General features: G+C 35.9%; 1 protein-coding gene across 6 annotated transcripts in view; it reads left to right on the top strand.

Moving 5' to 3' along the window:
* ATP8A1 (ATPase phospholipid transporting 8A1) overlaps nt 1-22425 on the top strand; it is a 114127-nt gene that overhangs the window by 47479 nt on the left and 44223 nt on the right. For all 6 annotated transcript variants that reach the window (XM_061471686.1, XM_061471703.1, XM_061471696.1 and 3 more), the window contains 10 exons: nt 576-658; nt 820-869; nt 3278-3347; nt 4405-4489; nt 8106-8245; nt 9640-9778; nt 10969-11033; nt 13180-13352; nt 21951-22134; nt 22235-22345. In XM_061471686.1, the coding sequence (XP_061327670.1) occupies nt 576-658; nt 820-869; nt 3278-3347; nt 4405-4489; nt 8106-8245; nt 9640-9778; nt 10969-11033; nt 13180-13352; nt 21951-22134; nt 22235-22345 (1100 nt within the window). The remainder of the gene's footprint in view (nt 1-575; nt 659-819; nt 870-3277; nt 3348-4404; nt 4490-8105; nt 8246-9639; nt 9779-10968; nt 11034-13179; nt 13353-21950; nt 22135-22234; nt 22346-22425) is intronic.

Raw genomic sequence — 22425 nt, 5'->3', positions numbered from 1 at the left:
TTCCTAGGTGGTTATTTCTCTAAATTCTGTCCTTCAACAATTGGAAGACAAGGGCAGAGGTAAGGCCACAGATAAAACTAACTAGGCCAAGGCAATGTTTTATTGAGCATTGCAAGCAAATTCTGTTCCGACATCCCAAGCTTTTTGAAAACAGCTGATGCTTATGGGGGGCTGGGTTGCTGCTTGAAGTGTTTCCTAAAAGTAGGCATTGAAGTTACCTATTATTTGTAGGCATGACTGATCATACTTCTAAAACAGAATTTACACAGGAAGAAATGGACCTTGTCAAGTGCCCTACTGAGGAAAGTGCTTACCTAGGTGTTCTGAAGGGGGTGCTGTCATTACTGATCTGAGAGGCATGTTCCTTTGAGGACTTATTTCCTCTGAACCGTAAACTCATTTAATCAGTTTCACCAGGAGAAACAAAAAGTTCTTTCCAGCACCACATCTGATCTTAAAATCTATAAAGGAAAAAGGAAGTCAAACAGAGAAAAGCTTGGACTGTGTCCATTAAAACGTGGGGTAAACTAACAGTTTCTGGCACATCTGTAAAATAACTACTTGACTTGTTGCAGATGAAGGGGCGTTGGTCAGAGCAGCCAGGCATCTTAGTTTTGTATTCACTGGAAGGACACCTGACTCAGTAATCATAGAGTCTGTAAGTACATCGGAGTAACTTTATATTTTGCAGTATTTATTCCTGCTATGTTAAATAATTTCGAATAACTTCGACATGGTACATATGTATTGAGATGTTGGTTGGGTTGATTTCTTGAGGTTTTTTTTCATTAATTCTCTTTTTTTTTTATTACTCTTCAGTTGGGACAGGAAGAGAGATATGAACTGCTAAATGTCCTAGAATTTACAAGGTAGGCAGTATGTTGTGCACTTAGTGTCTTTTTGTGAAAATATGAATTTTTCTTACCGATAAAAATGTTTGCATTTTTAATTTATACAGGCAAAGTGTGCAGGTTGTGTATCTCTTAAGCCTATAATATGTAATTATTACATAATAATATCATACTATAGGCACAGCAGTGTATATGATTAAGATCATACTTCTGGTTTTATTGTAAAATATTTTCAGAGGCATGTATTTTTCCTTGTTGTCGCCTTCTTGGCTAATGTTTTTCATTTTTGCTTTTGTGCAAAGACCTTTGATTTCAAACTTTAAAAAATTATGTGAAAAAAGAGGATAGAAAGTACTTGAAAAGGTATTTCTGAAAGCCATGGCCCCCTGTCATTTGTTAAAAAATGGATATTTGGGGGCAGAAGATTCAAGTAATTTTAAAACATAACTTGTGTTTGCTTTGACTGATAGAATGAAATTTTCCATTTGACCTTAAATACACTTGCATAATTATGACTTGTTTAAATACTCTAGACTTAAATACTCTAGACTGAAAGCTATTCTTTTTTGAGCACTAGAGCACTGGCCAGATAGTTTTCTTGGAAACTGAGTTTGTCACATGCTTTGCTTTCAGTAAAAATTTAATGTCAGACCTCCTGGAATTGTGAAGGTACCCATAAGAAATCTGGATGTAGTTTCACTTGTTATATAAATCTGTTTAAAGTGTATCCATGTATGCTGGCTGTGTTCTAAGTGTTTGTGTAGGCCCATTGCTTACTTTGGCACAGGATGGGGAAGGGATTTGTACGTAGAGGAAGCACTTTTTTTTTTTTTTTTCTCAGAATGATTACTTGTGCCTGTGGAAAGTGTTCATTGTTTCCCTTTCTGTCCTACTGTGTTTCACTTGAGCTTAGCTAAAGAAGCAAAAAAATATCAAGAAATAAAAATCAAAGGCAATACTGGAGAGAGACTGAACATGTAGAGGTTGGGTGAAAGATGAGAAGTATTTGCCTATAGTTACAATAATAACGATAATAATGTGAGGCATCAAGATCACCACAGTTGGCGCTGGGGGGAGAAGCAACAGAAAGCAATTTTTATAGTTTTTCATGTCTTTTCATGACTGCTTGTAATTAATGTTAGTTTTGTATATTGTAGAGGAAATACTTGAAATTTTTCAGATTTATGCCAGGGTTTCATTTTTCTGTAGGAACTACTTTCACTTTCTATTCTGGAAAGTTAGCAAATATGTAGCACAAAGTGCATTTATTGTTAGTTTGACATACGTGAAAGTATGTTTGACATATTGCATTCATGGAGTAGTAGTGAAGGATTCGTTTCTGATTTTGAGCTTTGTCTTGATTTCATAGATCTCTTTAAATTTCTGTGTCAGTCTAAAATTTTCATTTAAGCAGTGGTGCTTTATGAAGAAAGAAGAATTGCTTTTAAATCCTAACCTTTGGAGGATTAAGTTTTTTGGTGGATACCGATTACCCAACTTTATTAAGCTTTCAGTTTTATAGCTGGTTTTGTTCTCACTCTACTTAACTTTGCTTGGAACTGACTTGTTAGAGGCACTAGAGGTCACCCTTGTTCCACAGCAAGAGAAGTTTCGGTTTCAAAATATAGCACCATGTGTATGGGTAGGAGCGTGTACTTTCAGAGAAGTAATCTGTAGCGATTAAACTATTGAATTAAGTGTTTCCAGGTGTTCCGAGTTTTTCCCAGAAAAAAATGCAGACTGATTCCTTGCCACCTACCAATACAAGCCACATACGACTCTTCTGCAAGCAGAGTACAGCATTGTCAACATTTGATAGGATAGTTTTTCAGAGAAGTACGTTACAGAAGTAAAACTTCTAGGAATTCTTGGTACAGTCGTCCTTTATGGTATTCTCTTTTACAGTGATTATAGCTGTGGCTGTGGAAAGAGAAGTAGTAGACATACAATATGCTAATTACACTTTTTTCATAGCAAGGAAGTAGCTCTCACTCTAACTGGCAGGTCAGCATACTGAAAGCAACTGATAATCCTTAACCAGCTGAAAAATATTCCTAAATATAGTACTAATCTCTGTGGACCAAATAGTGTTTTGATAACTTGCGCTGAGTTTAGATTGCCTCCAGCATATACTCTGCTCAGATACCACCACTGCTGTGGTACCATAAGCTCAAGGAATTGTTCAGAACCTTTGCTGTTCCCCATACTTATGGGCCTACAGAATTATACACAGAAAAACATCTTTTGCTGTAATTATTAGACAATAAAACTGTTTTTTCAGCCCAGTCACCTGACAACATAATTCATAACAGATGGCCCTTACTTCTTTTTCTTTGTCATATATAAGATTGATATTCTTAGGTTAAATGTTGGTAAATATTTATATTTATAAGCCACCTTATGTAGGGCATTTATTTCTCTTTTAGCACAAGGAAGAGAATGTCAGTGATTGTTCGCACACCATCGGGAAAGTTAAGACTTTACTGCAAAGGAGCTGTGAGTTTCATTCTGTTTTCCCTGTGTCAACATGTGCAACAAATGCAATATGAAAGCAAAACAGTTGTTTTAACTGCAGTTTAAATATTGAAAACATGGCGGAAGGAAGGTTGATGTCTTTTTCAGTTTACATCATTTTACTATGTAGCTGTTTAATGTGATGGACTAGTTAATGTCTTTTTTACTAACTGCCTATAAAAGTATGACAGACCTTTGTTCATCATATTCTTTGTTCCGGACTAATAACTTTATGCTTCCTATTAACTCTTTCCTTCTGTACTCCAAGGAAATGGATGACTGTATGGTTTAATCTATTAGTTACTTGCTGGAGTAGCTGAGCATGAATCACTAGATAGAAATGGTTATCTAGCATAAGGTACTAAATGAAATTTTAACCTACCATTGATGTTATGCCAGAGGTAAATTTTCCTAAAAATGGGATTTATGGGAAGATATCTTAATCATAATGTATTTGGGAATGGCAAAATTGCTCATTAGTTCTTGTTCTGTATCTTAAGTCAGTTTTGGAGGAGGTGAATGAAAATCCAATTGCTAAATGGTTTTAAAAAAATAAATTGATGGAATATAAATGTCTATTCTGTATCTTCTCAAATGGAAAGAAGCTACTGTTAATATTCTGTATATCAAGCTAGCTACAAAAACCTGAGAATGGCAGTTTTGAATCACTAATTTTACCTTGTGGGCTTAATATTAAAAAGGAGGAAGACCAGAATTTTAGGAGATCAAAAGAATTCACATGGCAAGCCAAAGGAAGAAGCAGTACTTTTCAAAATGAAGGGAAATAACAGCAAAAAATGTAGGATAGAAAAACTGTATCATAGCAGAATTTGTAAATTGAGATCATCCTAAGGATTTGGAATGTCCTTTTTTCCATCCTCTGAGATAAAATTGCTTCTGTTCAGTTTTGATGCTGAAATAAATTAACACAGTTTTGCATATTTTTATTTCTTTTTGCTATGTGATTTGTATTGCCTACTCCAAAAGCTATCTTTTTTTCCTATTCAACTGTTCTGAGTTCATTTTATGTGTTCTGTAGGATACTGTAATTTATGACCGTCTTGCTGAAAGTTCAAAATACAAAGAAATCACCTTAAAACATCTAGAGCAGTTTGCTACGGAAGGTGGGTAATATTATTCAATATGAAACTAAACATGAAATTCAGTTACCCCTCAACTTTTCAGTTTTGTCAGTTTTATGTTGTTGTAATGTTTTATTCACATTAAGTTTGAAAATTATGTTTTAGTGATGCCTTCTAAAAAAATCTTATTGAGAAATTTCAGTAATAAGGTCATGCTTTAAAAAAAAACAAAAAATCACCCACATAGTACAATGGAGTCTTTTAAACAAAATATATTTTTCCAGAGAGCAAACACATTGCATATTGTTTGTTTCTGTGAAAATCTCATTTCCTACAATCACTTTCACATCCCACACCAAATGAATGCTGTACAGAAGGCACACAGGAAAGAGCAGCCAAAGTGAAGATGCGTAAAAAAATTACTAGCATGGTGCTTTTAAGGTAGCTTTATGCTATATTACTTCTGTCACCAATGACAATAAAGGAAATTGCCAGCACTAATGTTCCATACAGTTTGTTTTGGTGTCTCTGCTGTTTTAACAATCACTCTTACAAAGCAGCTGCTGATGGTGGGGAACCTCTTCATGAGGGTTCAAGAAATAGAAATAGTAACAAAAATTTAAAAGACTGCAAAATGAAGATGATTGATGTAAGCAGCCAGTTATTTAATCATACTGGATGATTACAAAAGCAGACTGTAGAAAATGTTTCTGTTTTCATCCAGGTATTTCTAGCACAGTTCCTGAATCTTCAATGCCGTGCCCCTTTCTGGTGTCTTAGTAAAGGATTATAGAGTTGCTTTGTGAAGTATCATCGTGTTTAATTTGTTCATGAGTTTGGAGAGGGCAGTTGGAATCAGAATTATAACAGCTGTGGGTCTCTGAACTGCAATATTTTACCTTTTTTTTTTTTAAATAAGCTTACACTGGAAATCAAACTTCATTAAAATCTTTTCTTTCTAAAATACAATCCTTGCCTTTTGATGACTGATGTTTGGCCAAATCTTCTTGTATCAGGAAAGATCCTTTTTCTGTCTGTCATACATACAACTTCTCTAATTTTTCTCTTTTGGTTTATAATGGAATTCAGCATTTTTATTAGTGTCATGGTCAGCACTTTAAGTCTCTTGATTGTGGCAAGGACAGCAGGAGCAAGCCATCTTTTGTTTCTTTTGTTAGTTTTCCATATCAAGATCTCTGCAGGGAACGTTCGGTTAGCCTTAAATAAGCTTGGCGTATCAAAGTTACAATAAACTATACAATGAAGTTTAAAGCGGAACTAAAACCAGAGAAGATTGATGATGCAACATAAAACTTCAGATACACCCTTTGAGCTCCTGAATCTAGTTGTATGAGTTGATTGGCCACTTTGAGGTTTTATAAAGGTCAAATCAGGATCAGTCAAGGAAAAGTACTTAAATGTGAAGATAGTTTGGTCCATAAGACTATGTACTGGGTTACAGAAAAGGTAAAAATAGGTCAGTATCTGCTACCTGTGTGAATTGATACAAAAATTTCAATCCAATTCTTAATTACTGTTCTCATTAAATCAGTGGTACAGCTGATATCATTTTTTTTCCTTAGCAGTCAGGGTGGTCCAAGTGAATCAACATAAAACATGAAAAATTCCACCCATCTTTAAAACCACTGTATATAAGTATTAGTGTTAAGTTTGTTCAAGTACTTCTTGTATCCTTATTTTCAACAGATGAAAAGATTTACTGTTCAGAGAGTGAATTTCTAACCTTTCAAAAGCATAAGATTCAGTCTTAAAAAAAAAATCAGTATGTCTTTCTCTCTGGAATCGATTAAGGAAATCAGTATTTATTTTTGCATGAGATTTAAATTGCAGCCGATGACGTTGCAAAGTTTCTCATGAGTATCCTTTCATGTGGCAGTACAGTATGTCCTTGGCATTTACTGCATGCTCTTGGTGTGTTGTTCAAAAATGAAGTGGTTAGCATGGCTGGCATTAATATTTAAGCATTTATTAAACTCGAGTGTTAATGTCTGCTTGGATAAATAGGAAAAGTGTGTAATTTTCCTATGCTGTTCCAGTCTGTTAAGAAGCAGACTTAATGATACTTTGTTTTCCACTTTTCATTTGGAAGATTCTTTTGAATCACAATGAAAAGAATCTTTTTTAAAATAAAAAATAATAAAAAAAATTAGTCTCTGATTTTAAAAAGAAAAATTACTTGAAAAGCTTGTTTGCTGGGAGGTGGTACACACTGATTTCTTCATTTTATCATCTGCATAGACTATTTTGAAAGAACTGTGGAAATAGTATTACTATTAGGCATAAGTTCCTTTCCACCCCTTCACCTCATATTCGTTGTTTTGGACCCTGCTAGTATATGCTTATTACACAGAGGAAAAAAAAAAATCAGTTTATTTGTCTGTCTTAAGTTTGCTCTTATTAGTGAATAAGAGCACAGAGTGAACCTGTGTTTCTAATACTGTTGAGCTGTCAAGATATTAGGTTTGCACATGGTTTTCATGCTGAAGATACTAAATTACTGTCTTAAACTGAGACGCATATGTATTATTTCATGCCCACCTCTTGATCACTTCAGAATTGCTGATGATGTTGAACTATACACACAAAAAACTATGAACAAGTAAAGATTGCATTTAGCCATCCTTGGTTATGGTGCTTGTTCATCTCCTGTAGCAGAGTGGGCAAATGAACAAAGGCACTAAGTCCCGCTTAGCCCCCTCCTTAATCTACATGCCTGAAAATTGTGCCTTCATAAGACATCATTTGGCTAGAGCACTGCTCTTCTCTGTATATAAAGAGTTATAATAATTTCATGCTCTAGAAATCTAAGAATCTGTAATAGGTGAAAATGAACTGTTAGAACATTCACACCTAGATACTTAAATTGAATGTAAATGTGTGTTGTCAAAAAATAGATCTCTTATGATTTTGCAGCCTCAAATTCTCACTGTAGTGCTTAATTCAGATTTCTGCTGAAGGAAAAAAACCTGTGAAATAGAAGCAGCTCAAAGATTGTTAGGTAAAATCTACAAATGTTGCTGTACAAAAAGATTTTATTTTAAGAATTTGGGAAACTGAAAGAATCTGTGAGATGGAAAATTAAATCTGAGCAGACTCAAGGTCAGCTTCTGGACAGTGAATTTTAAACTTCAACCAAGAATTTCATGAGGACATAGAACAGGGTTGGAAAAGGTGTAGTTGTAACATGATGCTGTTATACTGCTTTCCAGTGTAGCAACATTTAAGTTTATAATTTCTTTTTGTCAGAAATATAATTTAATCTTAAAGTTTTAATGTTCCTAAAAATCTAATATATATATATTTATTCAGGAAGTGTCATTTGGGATTGCTTCATATTTTGTTTACAATTTAAGATAAATCAAACTTGTGTGAATTTTTTTTTTCCCATTGAAGTACATCACCTGTATTGCATTCAGCTACCTTAAAACAGTTACTCTGTTGGATAAATTTATGTCATGTTGGTTTACCATATATATATTTGAAAGTTCTTCAAGACATGCAGCAGTAAGTTGAAAATCAGGCATAAGCATACACAGAATACAGAATAAATTCATCTTTTGGTAGTTACTCATTGCAGGCATATCAGGGAAGGGACTAACAACTACTGAATCATACTTACTGTCTGCTCTCTCTTTAGGTTTAAGAACTCTGTGTTTTGCTGTGGCTGAGATTTCAGAAAGTGATTATCAAGAGTGGTTAGATGTCTATCACCGTGCTTCTACAGCTTTACAAAACAGAGCACTTAAACTTGAGGAGAGCTACGAACTAATTGAAAAAGTATGTGTAGCTTTCTGGGGGTGTTAGTTGGCTTGGGTTGAGAGGGGGGGAAGAGGATGGGGCACATGAGGAGAGTGGGTTTTTTTAATTAATGTCCTTGCTTTCTACACCATGAAATGTGAATCATTACAGAGGACTAATGCTTAAGCAGAAAAAAAATCTGGCAGTATCCTGAAGCTCTGTCATGTAGTCCCTGCAGATTAAATGGTCAAAGTGAAGGAAAAATTAATTTGACAAAGTGCTTGCAACAAGTAGTTTTCTTCCCAGAAAGTGATGATTTTGAGTTGAACTACTGGAAAGCTTTTTTCAGAGTTGCTCTATTGTATAAAAAAGTGAAACAACAGGCAAACAACATCTGCTTTATTTTATGATTAGCTTAGAGACATAGAGTAGTTAAGGTTGGAAGGACTTAGGGAGGTCATGTAGACATAAATCCTTCAAAGCAGGGCTAATTTTGTTTGACCAGCACTTCAATGAAGTTTTGAGGTTCTGCAAGGAGAGAGTTTTCCCAGCTGCAGTAAGCAATTATTTGGTTATTTTCATGCTCAACTCTTTTTTTCTGAATTAGAATTTCTGTTACTGCAGAATGGGACTGTTGCCTCTTGCCCTTTCACCATGCGCCTCTTAGAGGAAGATGGCTTCTCTGCAAGCCCTCTTCAGTTAGCAGAAGGCAGCCATGGAATTCTTCCCTTAGCTTTATATTTTCCCCATCTTAATCTCGTCCTGCTTCTTCAGACACTCCCAAGAATGCTCCAGTTCCCAAGCTATTTTTGTGTCCCTCTGCTGGACTTACTCCACTTTGTCAACCACTCCTGTACTGAAGGCCCAGAAAGGGAGATAATATCCAGATGCATCTTCACAAGAGCAGAGCCATAATCACTTTACCTTGAGTTTCTGGCAGTGCTGCTGCTGGAGTAGCCAAGCATACATATTCACAAAAAACATATAGATCTGCTGCATGAGAAGTTTAAAACAACATAATCAAGATTATAGTTTTAAGATTAAGATGAATTCACAGGTGGGTTTTCCTTCACTTGGGGGGGAAATCACTACAAGTGGTAGAAGACATAATAGAACTCCTGAAGTCTTCAAATCAGAGAGGTACCTCTCAGGAAAAGGTAGCTGTTGCTGAACGAACGCTGAGATTGTGAATAATGGGTGAAGTTTGGATGGTCTCACTGTGCAGTTTGCAAGGCCACATAGTTATTTATCTTAAAGCTCATAAGAATAAACTGGAGGATCTTTATTAGCTGATACCAGATCTGATTAATGAATTTAGAGAGCATTAATCAAGTCATAAATATGTAAAGTTAAACAAAGGAAATTTAAGAATATTAAAACTTAATTTAAATCAAAAAAAAAACCTGTGTATACTGAATATTGTATGTTCACAGAATCTTCAGCTGCTTGGAGCAACAGCAATTGAAGATAAACTGCAAGACAAAGTGCCTGAAACCATAGAGACTCTCATGAAAGCAGACATAAAAATTTGGATACTTACTGGGGACAAACAAGAGACTGCCATTAACATCGGTATCATGTTTGCATTTGTTTGATGGCTTTGTTACAGATTTACAAATTATAGAAGTTGCTAGAATAAAATTGCTCCAGAACAGAAATGTATCTTGTAAAAATAATATGGCATTCCAGAATTTAAATGTTAACTTGGTTCTCAGTCGCTGGTAGGTGGATAAAAGGGACTGTTGGAAAGTCATATTATCATAGAGAGGAGAAAAAAATAGACGTTTGTACTTTTTTTTGTAGCATCTACAATGAATTGAATACGTCGTTTGTGTTTTGACAGCAAGAATAATAAAAAGAAAATATAAGTATTTTTATTTTCCATTCTGTATTTTTTCATCTATCCAAGAAAGCTGGTAGAGACCATGATCTTAACTGAAGCAAAACAATATGGATTGTACTTTAAAGTGCTATAAACTTCTTACCATCCATCAGACGTTTCCTTTTATTGTTTAAAGGAGGGGAAAAAAAAAACACAAAACCCTCACACATTAACTAATTTCAGCAGCAATAAACCTGTGTTTTTAAATAGTAATACATGAAAGCTGCATTTAAGATTTAATATTCTTTGCATGTGGGCATATCAGCCCTTCTGCAGTAACCTACATAATGTGCCTAAAATAAAGTATTATTTCTTTTTATTACTACTATTAAAGAACTTTTTGTATGCACATGATACATTTGGTCTAAGGTTATTTTCATTAGTACCTCCAGGTCTGAGGCAATACATGTAATACCAGTATTTTCATTTTGGTAAGAATGGTGCTACATATTTATCTAGGCAGCCTGCATCATTAGCATACAGTGTACATTCTGTTTAAAACATCAAAGAACATAAGAAAAGAATGGGAATGTGTATATATGGAAATTATGTATGAAATGAAAGTTGCATTCCAAAATTTTGCAAGGCTAAAGAAGATCTGTTTGCTCTTTTCTGTAACTCTGTGTCAAGATGTTTCTTGTCCTTCTGCTGAGCACCGAGTAAGGCACAACTCACAAGTTGCAGAAAGGAAGATATGCTGTTCTGACTTAGTACCTGTGTCTAATTTTTATAGTATGCAGTATAATTTTTTACCACTGATTTCAATTGTGGAAATCTTATTTTTAATTCTGTCTGTAGTTCTCTTACAGGAAAAAATGCTTTGTTATGTTATAATGGATTTTGTGGAACAAATTTTTGAAAACAAAAATGTTTTTGACAGGTCACTCTTGTAAACTTTTGAGAAAGAACATGGGGCTGATTGTTATAAATGAAGGCTCTCTTGATGTAAGTAAAATCTCAGTTTTCAGTTAATGAAACCACTTAATGTTACCGCTTAAAATATCCAGATATCATGGTGGAGGTAGCCTGAAAAATAACTTGATCTGGACAAACAGAAAATTCTGCTAAAACCACAGTTGGGTGGGGTGTTTCTGTTTCTTTGGTTTGGGAGGTTGCTTTTTCTGTTTGTTTTGAGAAAATTTGAGTTAATTTTATTATTGCATACTTGAAAGACTGTATGGTCTTCGTGACAAAATGTTACTTAATAGAAACTTATCTACACCTTCCAAAACTACAGTGTGGCTACTACACAAATGAACTTCAGAATGATAAGCAAACAATTCCACATAATGAAATAACTCCATCCATACAGGCATAAAGTCAGGAGCTTCACATGCTTCTAGTAGTACCTAGCAGTACCCAAACAAGCTAACTGAAGTTCCTTGCTGATGCTGTTCCTTATGGAATACTTACTATCTGACAGAAGTTAATTGTAATTGTGTGGTTAAACAGCTGAAATTATAATCAGATTTTGAAATACAAGGGTTAAAACTACAAACTTTCAAATATACTGCTTTGTAGAGAAGAGATTCTTTAGGTAAGGTAGGAATGCAATATTAAGTGAAAAATCCCATGAGGGAAAAGAAATCATTTTACCACCCTTTCTAAGGGAGCCTTAAATGAACTTAAAAGTGGAGGAAATTCCTCCATTGGAAAACATACTGACCAGAAGTCTTCAGGAGGAAGTTTACCTTTACTCTATATTGTGGTCAGGTTGCTCAAGATAGGACTTAAGGAGAGAAAGTGGAAAGAAAGTATGGGAAGAGTGCCTTAACTGAAGGATTCCATGGTAGCACATAAGAGTAGGCTACAACAAGAATTAAAATACTTACTGCTTTCTATAGAATTTCTACATTATTTCTTTACTACTATTTCTGATCTATATTGAGGTCATTTACAGAGACTTCTGGATTTCAGAACTACTGCAATACTTAATAGAGCTGAAGTGACAAGGATTGATTATTTTGTATACTTCTTCATATGTAATGAAATGAAGTGAGGTAGTTTTATTTAACTACTAAAAGGAGTACAATAAAAACTCATTAAACAAGTGTTGCACATTAACCACTTCTGGTGTGACAATTAAAAGTTGAATAAATAGATATTAAACAATTTTTTTTTTTTTTTTAAATAAATGTGCTGTGCTCCTATGAGGGCTTCTGGACAGCCCAGTTCCCTCAGCAGAATAGGAACATTGATGTCATAAGATGTTACTGGTCTCCAAGTTCAGTATTTTGTAAGCAGAAGCAGTTCTTTTCTATCTTCCTTTCTTCTCTAAAATGTTTCTTTCTTCTGAGCTGAGTGAAGCAGGAAACAGTAGAAGAGTATGTTGTAGATCTATGAAGACCATTCAAAAAGAAGGAAACGCAACAAGCATTTTTTTTCTTCTTCATGGCACTCTATCGTAGAGCTGTAATTAAGTAGGTATTAGCGACCTCTCCAAATTCGACCTACAGTTGAATGTATTATCTACTGAATATAATCCGAAGTTCTCAGTTCTGCATCACAGGTTAGTGATGTGTAGCTATGGTTCAAACTGTCCTTAGCAACTGAAAAATCAAAAATATGATCCCTTATATAAAATTTAGTTGATATGGGCTTATCATAAAATATAAATTCAATGTGATATAATTATCAATTATAATACCTGTAGTTACATTATGAATTATCTCTGTTTCTCTTCCTTTTTTTCTAAACATTTAAGACCCTTTTATGTAAAAGTGAACACAAATTGTTTCATCTGATACATATAATATATGAATCTTCCTTTGAATAGGTGTATAGGACACATTATTTTTAGCAAACATTTATGCAACTATTGTTGCCATTCAAAGAGCATGAGAAGTTCCACCATAATCTATACACACGTTATTTTTTGGCAGTGTGAGAGCAGTCCTACACCCTGTTTCTACTGTTGTTTCTAATAGTGCAGCTGTTGCAAAGACTTTTTTCATTTAATACTGTCTATTTGATAGCCTAATCAAAAAGGAAATTCCTCAGAAAATGCCAGTGTTTCTGATCACACAAAAAAAAATGTAAGTTGGACGTAAGAGCAGTAAAAATAATGGACACAACTTTTTTTGTGCAACAGGGAACAAGAGAGACACTTAGCCATCACTGCAGTACTCTTGGTGATACTTTAAGGAAGGAAAATGATTTTGCTCTCATCATTGATGGTAAATCTCTGAAGTATGCTCTGACATTTGGAGTGAGACAGTATTTCCTGGATTTGGCTTTGTCTTGTAAAGCTGTTATTTGTTGCAGGTAAGGCTTACATTATTCTTTCTCTACAGTAGTTTTATTGGCATATAAAAATTAAGAAACTTCTGTTTCAGAGAAAATACACATTATCTATGTCTTACAACCATGAAATATTAAAAACCCACAAACTTCAGTAGCTGAAGTTACGAGATACAGTCATTCAAGCAAAATGTTTTTGTAAAGCAGTCTGCAACATAGTGTACCTGTCAGAGTCATTCAGATTGCATATACCCAGAAAAATAATTCATTATCTGTCAAGGGTAGTCTCAGTGAGATTGAGACACTAATCTTATCCTTTAAATTGATACTACAGTTAACTGCAGGTTTTATCACATCTGGGATTTTTGTAGAGCTTCCTCTGCAGGCAGGATTTTATATCTCCACTTTTCTGAAAGCTATGGATTACACTGCATAAGTGAACTAAAATATTAAAGGTACTACTCCAGGTGGTTTTTATTTTCTGAAACTGATTAAAACACCTTTTTTTGCTGTTGTTATTATTATTCTGATTGTTTAGGGGTTCTTTTACACAATCAGACCTTTCATCCTTTCCTGTAAACATCAGCTATTAAAGCTCTAAGCTCCCTGTAACACAGGAACTTTGTCCAGATAAAAGAAAATTAAATATCTGCTTTTTTTAAGTATACACAATATGAAAGCAGTTTGGCATGCCTTTTAATATTTCTAGATTTACATTAAGGGAGAAATACGTAGGACTGCATAAGTGCTAGTTTATGTGTTTTGGGACCTTCTGGTGTTTTTGTCTTTAAACACGAAAATGGCAAATATCTCCTAAGCACCTTTTCTACATTTGAATGATTGAATGAAAAAGGAATTTGTGTGCTTCATAACTAGATACACAAGAACTGCTTCTGTCAATGTTTAAAAACTTGGTTTAGGCCAAGCAGTCTAGCAAAAAGCAGAAGCAAGCATCACTTCTTATTGAAATCTTCTTTCAATAAATGATATAAGCTTACTTCCTACTACCTCATTATTGCCTATCCTGTTATCTGCCTGAGGATAGAGACATGGTCTGTACAAATGTGAAAACTATTGTAAATACACCTTAATAGATTATCTGCTTTTCAGTAATAAGATAAATAATTTCAGGGTTCTTGTGTTCAGGTAAAGGGTTTAATAATGTTCTTAATAATTAAGATAAAGCAGATTCATCTATGCTTCTTTTTTTTTCTTTTTCCTTGATTTGAAAATACATTTTATGCCATTTGAAGAGACAATATTGCCATTTCTTTTGACCCATAGAACCATTGAAGGTTATTCTGTACATGTAGCTGTTAGTGGTAGCATTTTTATGATGTAACAACAAAAAGTGCAAAATTAAATTTTCTGTTCTAGTAGCATTCTCTCTGTTATTTCTGTGTTTCCGTACTATTCTTGGGTCAGCTGGTTTCAATACGTGTCTAGGTATATGCTCTGACATATTTTGTGGTTGTATGAAAATTGGCTGCAGGTTTGAAACTAAAATATTTGTTTGTAACATTCATTGGTTAGTGAGCTATTATTCTTGTCAAAAGTAAAAATTCTGTCAAAATAGTAATTTCTGTTAATGTTCCGTCTTTAGTAGCAAAAATTTAATTTCCTTGTTTGTGAATGTGAAAATAAAAAGTTAAAAATGTCAATTTTTAATTAAGGTAAGTAATTTAAATATATATTGTCGTGATTAAATGAAAATTTAGTCCTTTTTTGCAGCCATATAAAGGCAGTAAACTTTTAAGCACTCCTTGGTTTTAAAAGTACAAATTACATCACTTTCTTTGAAGTTTCTATTATCAGTGGATTCTTCCTAAGACTATCCATAACACAGATGAAGATGACAAATACTCAGTAGATATTTCACTTCAAAAAAATCTCTATGTTGTTAATTCCAAGCAGATGTTTGGCTTAAAGACTTTGACAAACTGAATTCCAACTCTGTATCGGCTTCAGGGCAATATGTGTGAGAAAAACATTAAATGGATTATTCAGTATTCTGTAAAAATGTACAGCTAAGAGTGAACAAAACGAACAAAAGTTATTTATTATTTTCACCATGAAATTGATGCACCAGGTAATGAGAGGAAATGCACCTTTCTGCTCCCCCTGTAAGCTTGTCTGAAAGCAAAATAAGCCACCATTCCTGGAAAGTTAAAAAGATGAAAAAGAAGTTCTCAGGTCAGGAGTCTTTTATAGAAGCCGTCTATAGTGAATCTTGATGCAACACTCATCAGCACAGTTCAAATAAAACGTGTAACAAAAGATCATAGGAACACTTTTTGATATACTTGGACCACAGAATTTTTTTGAAGGACTGTTGCCCGGAAGCTTTCATCCCAGGTTCATCACAAGGCTGTACACATCCCAGGTACCTTTTTCAAAAGTCCAATAGCTAGCATGTGTTCTGTAGGCTGAATAAAGTAATTAGATAGCTACCTTCAGTCCAAAGGCTGTATTATTTTTCACTCCTTTATTTCTTGCTTTTGAAAAATCATGCAGTTAAATTTTATGCAACCATTTTCTCAGATTAATTGCACTTAAAGCATAAGAAATTTAACTTAATTGGCACAGGGTAGGATTGGGGATTTCATTCTACTGGTGGAGCATCACCCAAAGGTGAACCATGAGAAGGTGTTCTCTGGCAAATGGAGAGGAGAATGGAAAGGGCTACAAGGATGTTCCTGGAAGCCAGTGGTAATTAGAGTATTGTATGTGAGCAAAGATGAGCGTAGATACCACGTGCCTTGTTTCCTTTCACAGCACTGTCTCAATGTTAAGCACAATGGTCTAGGAAAGAGAGGCAACCATCATTAGTGTCCTGCTTTGCTGGCAACTCAGTCATCTGTCTAATGTTGAGGTTTAATCTACTCATTGAAACTTTATAGGGTTGGTAAAATGAAAAAATAGTGACATTTGCTAGACAAAAATGGGAAATATTTTTTCTTTTCCCAATGAGCTATGAGACTTATATTATTCCTTCATATTTCTTCTGTGACACTGAAATTGAATCGAGTATCAGTCTGTTCCATAGTGAAAAGAATACCTTGGTGATAAGGACTGAATTCATAAACTGATACCATTGAAAATATGGTGTGTAATGAAGTTGTGTGATTATAATGCATCCATAAGATCTTGTTCTACAAGAAACAAGGGGGGATTGCGGTTGAAACAAATAATAATGTAGCAGATATGCTTCAAATGCGATATTAACGAATTTATGGAAAAGATAGTGTGCTTTAATTTCAGAAGTAAAAATGCATAAAATTACGCAAGAAGGCAGATAATAATCATTCAATTTATTTGGTTTTTTTCTTAATCATTTCTGTTTAAAATTAGATTTAAACCAGCTCTCTAATATGCTTGTAAGTTGACTTCTTCCACAAGGAAATGTTTGGCATACTCTCAGTATTTAAGTAGTCTTGAGTTTCAGAAATGTTCTAACTAGTAAGAACTGTAATGGTTACTGTAATTTACTGGTTTAGGCAAAACTTAATTCTTCAAGGATGTTACAAGAATAAATGCATGTTTCAGAACTTAAAATGCATGTCTAGAAAACCTTTGTTTTTTCCTACAGTTTTAAGGTATGTTTCAGAATAATCATCGTAAACTTTAGCTGGCTAAAAACTTAAATAGCCTTTATTTTAGTGGGAAAGGGCTTTTTTATAATAGGAAGTTAATGTAGCTTTGGTGAAATTTGCATTTCTAAATGACATTTTCATAAAAATTTCTGAAAGACTGTTTCAAGTTTTTCTAGTTTGGATTTGTTAATAAATTAAATGGATAATGAATAATATCATCAGTGTGATGTCAGAGAGGTAGGATTTTTTCTGAACTTTTTCACCCCTCTGCTGCATTTACTTTTTCAATTAACACCATGAAATCAGTCACCAGCCTCAGCTGTCAATTCTAAGAACAAGTTTGGTTTCCTTAAGTCTATAATTTGTCTGTCATGTGAACATTGGAATTTTTTTTTATGCTATCTCTCTGTTTTGTTTTGGGAGCATTTTTTTCTTTTGTTGTTGTTTTTAAAAGTTGTCTTCTAATTGCATTCTTATTCAAGCAGAATAGGAGGCTCATGGCAATGCCATTAGCTACAGCAATCGTGTAATTGCTTGTTGGTTGTATGCTTGGGTTTACAGATAGCTAGAAAAAGCAATGGCCAAGTATTGCCATTAGTATCTGTGTGCTTAATGAAAAGAACATAATCGGTGTTTCAGTGTACTTTAACTGTAAAAACTTACCGTTAAATGTGGATAATGTAGTGTGTAATTCATTGCTTTGAAAGAGATGGGTGGGTTGTTCTGTTTCTGTTTTTTTGGAAGCAGTTCAGGAAGAAGTGTGATGAGGGAATTTATACCACCAGTTGGAAATGGAAACATTTCCTCTCAAATTCTGTTATGGATCAAAAGTTTGATCCAAATAGAAAGCAATATCCGTTTTAACCTATAGTGTCAATCTGTCCAGTGTCAAGAGAGGCAAATCATTCAGGCTTGGCTTTAATGCCAGAGATCACTGGACAGACAGTACCCATAGAATCATATAGTTAGGGTTGGAAAGAACCTTAAGATCATCAAGTTCCAACACCCCTGCCATGGCCAGGGACACCTCACACCATGTCACCCAAGGCTCTCTCCAGCCTGGCCTTGAGCACTGGCAGGGATGGAGCATTTGTCACTTCTTTGTGCAACCTATTCCAATGCCTCACCACCCTTACAGTAAAGAACTTCCTTCTTTTATCCAATCTAAACTTCCCCTGTTTAACTCATTACCCCTTGTCATGTCACTGTAGTCCCTAATGAAGAGACTCTGCCCAGCATCCCTATAGACCCCCTTCAGATACTGGAAGGCTGCTATGAGGTCTCCACGCAGCCTTCTCTTCTCCAGGCTGAACAGCCCCAACTTTCTCAGCCTGTCTTCATATAGGAGGTGCTCCAGTCCCCTGATCATCCTCATGACCCTCCTCTGGACTTGTTCCAACAGTTCCATGTCCTTCTTACTTTGAGGACACCAGAACTGTACATAATACACTAAGTAAGGTCTCACAAGAGCAGACTAGAGGGGCAGGATCACCTCCTTTGACCTGCTGGTCACGCTCCTTTTGATGCAGCCCAGTATACATTTGGCTTTTGTTACATTTTATTATACTATGTTCTGAAAAATAATTTTACTAATGTATATCATTGGAATGATTTTGTTTCTTCTGTAGGTGATTTGCTTTTATTATTGCCCTCATTAGCATTGGGTTTGTAATCTTACAATAGATCAGTATAAAAAAAAGGGGGGTTTTTTGCTACATTCACTTACGAGATTTGATAGATTTTTTCGCCCTATAATTCTTCAGATTCTAAAGGGAGAGGCTTCTCATGAGGATATTGTCCTGGGTTCAGCAGTAGCAGTCATTTTTCTCCTTAGTAGCTGGTGCAGTGCTGTGTTTTTGACTTTCAGCCTGGGAGCAACACTGATAACACTGATGTTTTTAGTTGTTGCTAAGTAATGTTTACCCTGACCAAGGACTTTGTGAGGCTCATGCCCTGCCAAGGAGGAGGGGAAGCCGGGAGGAAGCAGAGACAGGACACCTGACCCAAACGTGGTTTAAGTTTAAACCTATCCAGACAGCTTGTTCACTCACTCCCAGTGAGTGGTGCCAGGCTGGAAGCAATCAAGGCCTGCGTCCAGCACGTCCCCGTCCCCGTCCCCCCGTGGGGCTCTCCCCTTCCCCGCTCCCGGAGGGATGGGGAGGTGAATCGAAAGAGTGCAACTCCCACGGCTTGAGACAAGAACAGTCCAGCAACCAATGTACAACACAAATCACGACCACAGCTACCACCACCACCAACAATGATAAGAGAAAATAACAAGGGAAGAGAATACAATACCACCCTCCAAGAAACGAGTCCAACCCAGAAGACCCCATGTCCTTCCAGGGAACGCCGTTACCCCCTCCCGGGCATGACATGCTGTGGTTTGGAATACCTCTTTGGCTAGCTTGTGTCAGGTGTCCTGTCTCTGCTTCCTCCTGGCTTCCCCTCCTCCCTGGCAGAGCATGAGCCTCACAAAGTCTTTGGTCAGGGTAAACATTACTTAGCAACAATTGAAAACATCGGTATTATCAGCGCTGTTCCCAGGCTGAAAGTCAAAACACAGCACTACACCATCTTTCAAGCAGGAGAAAAATAGACTGCTACTGCTGAACCCAGGACAGTATTCCATACCAGAGCACGTCATGCCCAGTATATAAACTGGGGCAGTTACCCGGAAAGGTGACATCACTGCTCAGGTCATGCTGGGTATCGATCAGTGTGTGGTGAGCTGTTGTATTCTCTTCCCTTGTTATTTCCCTTATCATTGCTATTTTTGGTGGCAGCAGTAGTGGTTTGTGTTGTACCTTAGTTACTGGACTGCTCTTATCTCAACCCATGGGAGTTACATTCTTTCGATTCTCCTCCCCATCCATCCAGGAATGGGGTGGTTGAATGGGGGAACTGGGAGTGAGTGAGCAGCTGTGTGGTTCTGAGTTACCGCCTGGGCTTAAACCATGACAGACATGTAGGGATACGACAAAGAGCTTTTAACTGAAAAAGGATAGATTTAGACTAGACATCAGGATGAAGTTCTTTACCTGGGCTGGGGTGAAACACTGAACAGGTTGTCCAGAGAAGCTGTGTATGCCCCATCCCTCGTAGTGTTCAAGGGAAGGCTGGCCAGGGCTTTGAGCAACGTGATCTAGCAGAAGGTATCCCTGCCCATGGCAGGAAGGTTAGAACTAGATGAACGGATCTAAGTTGGAACTTAGATCCATTCCAACCCAAACCACTCTATGACTCACCTATCAGGATCTCATTAATAATATAGTACCATTTTCTCAAGTATCATGAGACCTTCCAGTATTCACATGCTTATAAGAATAGTGCCTTTGGGACCTTCAGCTTGCAGGATATTTTGTGAGGAATTTTAGGACTGCACAGATGCCATAATATAGCTGAATTTTTTGGTGTCTGCTGGTAGTATTTCATTTTGTTATGGAGCTTGAGTGCCATACAGCAGTCATGGTTCAGGCAAGAACTGTATCCATGAACTTTATAGGCTGTGTTACTTGCCAGTATCCCAGTGAGTTGCAGTATACAGAGCATGTTCAGGAAGGAACGTTACTTAGAAGTAGTTGCTCTTTTGTGCTTTTCCTTTGCAAATTTGTCCCAAAAAAATTGTATTCTTAATTTCTTGTATATTTCTGTTATTTTAATTTTTGACCTGGAAAAGTTAGGTCAGGTTATGAACATCCCTACATAAGCCTTAACCTTGAAATTTTGTCACTGCAGGGAGAATCTCTCAGAGCCCAAACTGTGAAGTTCCAGCAGCTTATGGTACCAGTCAGGTCATTGCCATCAGTGTGCATATAGACTAGTAGGAAATTAATTAGAAATACATGTTTTTCCCCAGATCTTAGTGTCAGTTCTGTCCAGCGGCAAGTTCTGCTTCCTATCACATCTAGTTTTTGCATGGAGGCATCTGGAATGAGTTGATCTGGAAAGCTCAAAGGTAGATGAGGAAAGGACAGTTCGCCAACTGCACATCACCAGCTCCAAAGCAGGAGTCATGCCTTGGTACTAGAATTGCTCCCTTTGTAGAAAGCTGTAAACAGCAGTGGTGGGGGAGACATACAGAGCTCTTTACATTTCTTCTTGTTTCTGTTTGTACCATGAAATGAGGGGCAGGGTTTAAACGTTGCCTGCAGTGCCAGGAAGCACAAGAGTGGATTGCCACACTGCTTAGGGCTTGCTCCTTGGCTTTGTTACCCTGTGAAAAACACCAGTCCTAGCACTTGATTTCTGTATATTATTTGCAGTTGTGACATCTCAAATACTACAAGGACTCAAATTCAGCATACAGAATAGAACTTTAACAACATGAAATGAAAGGTACATATGTGACACACAATGGTAGATGGAGCCAAAATTGATACAGTTTCATCAACAGAGCTTTTGAGAGTCATCCCTGGAATAATTTGTCCCTTCAGCTGTGTATGGATGTTTTCTTAATGAAAGATAATTGAAATAGTCCTGAAAACAATGAGGGAGAAGTTACAAGCTGTTAGATGAAGTAGAGGATCAAAAGTCAATGTTCAAAGTTGCTTCTTGTAATTTAGTGGTGTAGGCTAAGTTAACATAGTGCTGTCCACTCTGTTTGTTTGTTCCTGTTTGATTTGACATTTGTGTCTTAAATAACTTTTATTTATAAAATACATGTTTAAACAGAGAGGAAAATAGAAACCATAACAATATAATATGCCAAAATCTGCAGTTATAAGTTAATACTAGTAGTGGCAGTGTTTGGGGTTCCTTCCATTACCCCTGTTTTAAGGGCCCATTGCTGTTTGACTTATGACTCTCCAGTCCTATTAACATCTTGCTTCAGCAAACCCAAATTTACTATGAATTTTGCTGAGAATGTGCTTTTAACATACAGCCTAAAGGGCAATAGCAATACCATGCTGCTGACAAGGATGTTATTTGGCTTGCTTTTATTACCTTTTCACAGGTTAAGTAGTATGTTTTAAAAGTACATTCATTTGAATGTTCTGTATTATTTTATCTTTTTGTTACCCCTTAGGGTATCACCGCTTCAAAAATCTGAAGTTGTAGAAATGGTTAAAAAACAAGTTAAGGTAGTAACTCTAGCAATTGGTGATGGAGCAAATGATGTTAGCATGATACAAACAGCACACGTTGGTGTTGGTATTAGTGGGAATGAAGGTCTACAAGCTGCAAATTCTTCAGACTACTCAATTGCTCAGGTGAGTCATTACACTGTATACTATAGTAACATAGCTTGATATCAGATTAATATTGGTGTATTCACATTTTCATTGTATGTTCATTTTTCATTTTTTGCAGTTCAAGTATTTGAAGAACTTGTTGTTGGTTCATGGAGCCTGGAATTATAACAGAGTAGCTAAATGCATCTTGTATTGTTTCTACAAGAATATAGTCCTTTATATTATCGAGGTAATTTTATGGTACAGTTAATGTTACTTCTTGAAAGTACAGACATTATTATTTTGAGCTTTCAGTTATTATGTATGATT

This window comes from Pezoporus flaviventris, unplaced genomic scaffold (assembly GCF_033815535.1).
Source record: "Pezoporus flaviventris isolate CSIRO_AGI_PZ_B2104156 unplaced genomic scaffold, CSIRO_AGI_Pfla_v1 ptg000002l, whole genome shotgun sequence".
In the NCBI taxonomy this organism is placed as follows: Eukaryota; Metazoa; Chordata; class Aves; order Psittaciformes; family Psittacidae; genus Pezoporus; species Pezoporus flaviventris.
Note: the sequence above shows the minus strand (reverse complement) of the source record. Positions and strands in the feature narration are given on the sequence as shown.